We start from the raw sequence: 6,000 nt of genomic DNA, 5'->3' as shown, positions 1-6,000 counted from the left end.
GAGGGCGAGCGGAGAGCCGCTCCTGCACCACAGGTCAAGTGACACCGGGACCAAAGATGGACATGGGGCCTGCAGTGCCGGTGACAGCCCGGGACCCAGCCTGGATGACAGGGCACCACAAAGGCCCCCCCACCCCTTCTTAATTCTTTTTTGTGGTAAAGAGATTAAAAGGCCTTTTGGTAAGGACGTTGCGTGGTCTAAGAAACAAATGCACAAAGGAAATCAGGGTAATATGGGGGTGGGTGGGGACACTAACAATTCCATGGATGTAGCCAAACTGTCTGAAAAGAACTTTCAGGCCGGAACGTATCTGAAGAGCAGCGAGCAGTGTGGAAGTGCTCCCACCTGCCCCATGGAGAGCGCCACGCACTCCCAGGTCCGTCCTCGCTCCCCTCCCCTTCCTGCCACCCACTGACACACCGACCCATAAGATGCAGTCGTGTCTACCGCCGGCCGGCGGACGGTTGCATTCAGCCTCAGCTCTTGCCTGTAGGTTCCTGTCCTCCCTCAGCCCGGACTCCGGTCTCCGCTTTACTGCTGGACCCCTAGTAACAGTCAGAGCAGACACCTACGTGTCACCTTCCCGACGTGTCTCATGCTCCTCCGGAGCCTCAGGCCAGTGGCCCCCACTGCCAGCTCGTTCCGATCTTCCCTGGCTACTGCAACACAAAGCAAGCTGGAAACCGTTTTACCTATCCTCCTGACTGGTGCGGCTCAGTGGGTTAGGCGCCATCCCACAAAGCGGTGTGTCAGCTGTTCAATCCCCCGGTCAGGGCATGTGCCTGGGTTTCAGGTTCAGTCCCTGGTGGGGGCACGTATGAACGGCGACTGATCAATGCTTCTCTCCCTCCACTCTCTAAAAATAGTCTATTTTAAAAGATCTTATTTTTTTTTAATTAAACATCCAAAAAATGTTGGGTATGTCAGTTACGGCACTTCCCCTCACTGGGCTAACATGGCATCCAGAATTTACAAGGTGGAACGTAGAAGTTCAAAAATATTGAATGACAGTGCTTATAGATCTAAATTGCATATATTTTTCAAATAAAATGTGTGTGTGTGTGTGTGTGTGTGTGTGTGTGTATAGAATGGTATATGACATAAAAAGAAACACATTTAATTCTGTAGGTCAAATAAAACCATGAGCCCTGGCTGGTGTGGCTCAGTGAAGTGAGCACTAGACTATGAAACAGCAGGGTTGCCAGTTTGATTCCCAGTCAGGGCAGCAGGCCTGGGTTGCAGGCCAGATCCCTAGAAGGGGGCTCATGAAGAGGCAACCACACATTGATGTTTTTCTCCCTCCCTTCCCCTCTAAAAATAAAATCCTAAAAATTAAAAAAAAAAACACCCATGAAATAAAAAGAACACGCAACTAATGGCATTGTTTTCCAGTGCCCTTGGCATGAGGGGAGTGCGGTAAGATCTGCTTAAACTTACGATCCTGGGACTTAACCCCCCCCCAACCCGCCTGAGTGGCTAAGCAACCACTCGTGCGCCCATGTGCCGCGGCCGCGGCCGGGCCGCAGCGCCCCGAGCCCACCGCCGCGGCCCACTCCGCAGAGGAAGTCCAGGCCAGCAGCCTCCCCTTGGCCCATGTCTCATTTCATTCCAAACTCAGCTAGTGCAACACGTTTTATTTCACTGGAAAAATCTGTGTAAGAACCAACTCTGGTTCCATGAAACCACCACCACAGCTTAAATCAAGGTCAAAGGAAGGGGGAGGGGAGGAGCGCCCTGCCTGTGCGTGCGCTCAACCTCGCGCTCTTCCCGGGCCCCGACTGACGCGTCCCTCGGGTGCCTCGGAGGGGTCTCTACTTGGCCCTCGGGTAGGGCCTGGACAGCAGCTGGGACGTCCGCTTTCCAGCCCACGGGCCGCTGAGATCTGAGAGCTGCCACAGTAGTTACCAAAAACGTGGGTAAACAGAATGCAGGCGGAGCTGCATTGGTGTTTTCAGCTAGTCACACACAGGCAGTAACACTTCAACTAGGAAGGAAAATATATAATTTATCAAAAAATAGTTCTAATATATAGAAAAACATTTCAATCCTCTAGGGCCTTGGCCACTTATTTACATTCACGGGGCCACCGAGTGAACCGGGACGGACGGGAGCAGGGGCAGGCCTCCTCGGGAGGGCACTTCCCCTGCTACTGCACGAGCAGACGAGGACAGGTTCCAGGACAGACCTGTCGTTGCTCATTTTGTGACAGGATGGAGGGGGAATCACTGGAGGCCAAAGAAGCAAGACTTACTTCCGGGTCACTTCGGACTGTGCGCAAACCCCAGGGTGTTTTTGAAATCTCGGACCGCAGTCCTATGTCCTTGAGAACCAGTGTTAACGAGTGGCTGATTGGGAAGTTTTGTTGCCAGGGAACCAATGTGGTTTATGTCTTTTTCATATTCCCCCTCACAAGCCAGGTATGTTAAGTACCAAATAACCAGGGTGAGAGGGAAGGGTCATACGGACAGGACACTACACCAGCTTCTTGGCCTCGAAGAAGCTCTTGAGGTGGCGCATCTGCCAGACGCCCGTGAGGATGAGGATGGCGGTCTGAGCGATGGACCACCACAGGACCCTCTGGTTGGTGCTCTCGCTGGTCAGACGGAAGCGCTCCTCACGGTACTGCACGGGACGACAAACCCGGGGTTAGCCGTGCGGCCCAGCCCGGCCCTGGCGGCCGCGAGGGCTTCCCTCCCACGGGATGACCCGCCGGGGGACCGCGGGCCTTCTGCGCTGCGACTGCACCGGGAGTGCTCGTGGGAAGGGCTGTGCAGCAGCCTCTCCGCTGGGATGGGAACTGCACTCCTACCATTTTGAGCAAGATCCCAAAGCAAACAGGAGTCGCCTGCACTGTCACTTTACAGAGGTTAAAAAGAACTCTCTAGACAAGCAATTCTCCACCGGTGTGCCGCCAGAATTTTTATTTCCTTAGATTTTACTTATTTTTAGGGAGATGGGACGGAGAGGAGAAAGAGAGGGAGAGAAACATCAATGTGCGGCTGCCTCTTGCCTGCCCCCAACTGGGGACCTGGTCTGCACCCCAGGCAGGTGCCCTGACTGGGGATCAAACCTGCGACTGCTCTAGTTGCGGGACAATGCCCAACCCACTGAGCTACACCAGTCAGGGCTCACCTGAATTTTTAAAATATGCAACACTTGACTCTTTAGTCAGGAATAGTGACCTGCTTTTCCTTAGCCTGTCAAGTAAGGACAACAACCACCACAATAGCCCCCTGGTATGAATGAATCAAAACTACCCTTTTTGGGTCAGATCTCTAAATAATACACTGTGCTGTATTTTTTGGTGTGCGTCAGAATTTAGAAACTAGCTTCTGTGTGCCATGAGATGAAAAAGGTTGAAAAACTGCTTCTCTAGCCCTGGCTGGTACGGCTCAGCAGGCCGAGTACAGACCTGCTGGGGTTCGACTCCAGTCGGGGCTCATGCTGAGGTTTGGGGCCAGGCCCCCAGTTGGGGGTGGGCGAGAGGCAAATGATCAATGTTTCTCGCCTTGTCCCTAAAAAATAAAATCTGAGGGAGGAAAGGCAGAGAGAGAGGGAATGAATCGCTGCTCTAGACCAATGCCCTCTGTTTCGCTCTCTGAGCAGCTCACGTGGGAGGCCCGGGCGAGTGGCAACTCCAGTGGGTGTGGCAGGTGTAAGCCTCAACGCGGGGTCCCCCGACAGCCACGCGCCTTACCCGCTGGTAGTCCTGCTCCTTCTGGATCTGCTCCACCTGATCGAGCAGCTGGCGGGCTCGGAGCTGCAGCTCTGTCAGCTTGTCCTTGGCCGCGATCTCCGGGTAGTTGTTGGCATGCTCCCCAACCTGGATGTCTAGGTGCACACGCTACAAGGACACGGGGCGGGAGCCCCAAAGGCAGAGGGTCAGCAACACTGAGGTTACCGTTTCTGAGCGGAGCTTTCAACGGCTCTTTCCAGACTACGGAACCCCCTCTTGCCCCTGGCCGTGGGACAGAAGGGCCCCGTTTCCCCACTTGTGACTACGCCACCAAGTGTCACAAATACCGATGGTGGTAAATCAGAACTTTGGAACCAAGTGAGAGATCCCAAGCTGTAGCCAAAGAACATTCTCTCACCAGTCGGCCGCCAGCGAAGAGCGTCATCCTGGTGGAGTTGGAGTGCAGGCAGATCTGGTGGTCACCAGGGGTGTGGGAAGTGAAGGTGAAGCGCCCCTCGGAGCCGTACTGCCGGGAGAGCACCACCTGCAACACGGAAGTCAGTGGGAGCGCCACCTGCAAGGGCCTCTCCAGGGACGGCTGCCGTTCCCGAGCTCCGCACGCCCCAGGGGGCTCTGGAGGACGGCGCCCGCGCCACAGCCTGCGGACGGACAGCGGTGGCCCTACCTTGCCTTCGGGGTCCTTCACCTCCACGTGCATGCCCAGGCCGGGGGTCGAGGGCAGGAAGACCTCCTTCTGCTTATCCCACATCTGGGTGCGGTAGTTTCCTGCGGAGTGACAGAGCCGGCGTCACGCGCCTCGTCCGCCGGGCTCGCGCACTCCGCGGGGCGCCGCGGCCGCGTCTTGGGGACACTCAGAGCCCAGGCCACCCCCACCCCGCCTGACCGATGACCATGGTCTCGTCGGGGATTTCCTCGATAAAGCAGCGCTTCTCAGTCTCGCCGATGTGGAAGTACAGCCCCCGGACGCCCACCGCACACAGCGCGAGCACCAGCAACGCCAGCCGCCTCATCGCGAGCCGCCGTGGTGAATCGACCCCTGCCATCGCCCGCCCTCCGTCCACCGCGCCTGCGCCCGCCTGCGCACTGCCCCCAGGAGACGCAGCTCGGCCGGACTCAGAGTACGCGTGCGCAGATGCCCGCTCCGCCCACTTTAGGCCGAGAAGCACGGCAAACAGGAGGGTGCGCATGCGCAGAACGTCTGAAACGGCGTTGGGGAGGGACCCTCACGCTCCTCAGGGACGTAGCACAGCCGGCGCACACCTTCTTCCCAGCGCACATGCGCGCGTCTGCGCCCGGCTCCTAGTAGGCGCGACGCAACGCGCGCAGAGTACGCATGCGCCGAGACGCCTCTGTTCCCCGCCCCCCGCCCCAGCCTCAGGGTCCGTCCGCCCGAGCTCCGGGCGTGGGTCTGTTTTGCCGTGAGGGCTGGAATGGAGCCGGGCGGAGGGAGGGTCAGGTAGGCCCGTTAGACCACTTAAGGCCTTTGGGAAAAGTGAGAACCCCTTAGGGGATTTTGTTTGAGAAGTGACTTGAGCTTACATTTTTAAATGATCCTGTCCTGGCAAAAGATGATCAGTGGAAAACGTAAGGGTACCAGTGGGTACAATATACTTTCGTAAGTATTGTTTACTCTGATTCAAGTATTTCGTCCCACCTTGTAGTTTATAGGAAGTTAAGAAGTCAGAGGACGTCATGAGGAGACAATAAAGCAAATCCAGGCTGCAGGACAACTGGATTCAGCCTTTCAAAAACTGAAGTGGAGGAGAGAGGCAAGTGGGGGAAATAGACTAGTTTGAGAGGCTGCCTGTGCATAATCCCAAATAAGACATGTGACCTTGATCGGGCCTTGGCGGGTAGGGAGGCTGCAGAGTCTAGTACCAACAACGCCTCCCTCCCCCATCCACGTGCTCTTCCCAGGGACGTGGCGGTGGGCGGGGGCATGTCTCCCTCCACCGCACCCGGACTGGCCCTATGTGGCTCTGGGGCCTGGGCCTTAGGGCTTCCATTTTCAGTCGTTGGAATGATGCCCCTTGGAACGCTTCCATTAGAAGAGCTGCCACAGCCAATAGTGGTGGAAGGATCAACTATCACCACCCAAACCGCTTCACGTAATTATGCAACTGGAAAAAAAGTGAAGACACTATGAACTGACAGCGGAAGACTTCCAGGGTAAAACACTAAGTAAAAGCAAGGTGCACCCTGGCTGGTGTGGTTCAGTTGGTTGGAGCGTCGTCCCATAACCGAAAGGCTGGTATGATTCCCTGATCCCTGGTCAGGGTGCATCCCGGAGGCAACCAATCCAT

The 6,000-nt window shown here is 56.2% G+C and overlaps 1 protein-coding gene across 2 annotated transcripts; it reads right to left on the bottom strand.

Moving 5' to 3' along the window:
• Positions 1–1,621: 1,621 nt before the first annotated feature.
• Positions 1,622–4,769, bottom strand: TMED4 (transmembrane p24 trafficking protein 4). Of its 2 annotated transcripts, XM_054571405.1 has the most exons (6): positions 4,581–4,769; positions 4,362–4,462; positions 4,095–4,220; positions 3,698–3,844; positions 3,413–3,529; positions 2,548–2,622 (listed from the first exon to the last, which is right to left on the bottom strand). In XM_054571405.1, the coding sequence occupies exons 1-5, from the start codon at positions 4,738–4,740 to the stop codon at positions 3,440–3,442; spliced, it is 624 nt and encodes a 207-aa protein (XP_054427380.1). In that variant the 5' UTR covers positions 4,741–4,769; the 3' UTR covers positions 2,548–2,622; positions 3,413–3,439. The 2 variants fall into 2 exon arrangements, with proteins under 2 accessions (XP_054427379.1, XP_054427380.1); XM_054571404.1 differs by lacking the exon at positions 3,413–3,529 and having other exon boundaries at positions 1,622–2,622.
• Between the last annotated feature and the right edge of the window lie 1,231 nt (positions 4,770–6,000).

This window comes from Pteronotus mesoamericanus, unplaced genomic scaffold, assembly GCF_021234165.1.
Source record: "Pteronotus mesoamericanus isolate MK-2021 breed Mesoamerican mustached bat unplaced genomic scaffold, CSHL_Meso_final contig_220, whole genome shotgun sequence".
NCBI lineage: Eukaryota > Metazoa > Chordata > Mammalia > Chiroptera > Mormoopidae > Pteronotus > Pteronotus mesoamericanus.
This window is presented reverse-complemented; position numbering and strand designations above follow the sequence as displayed.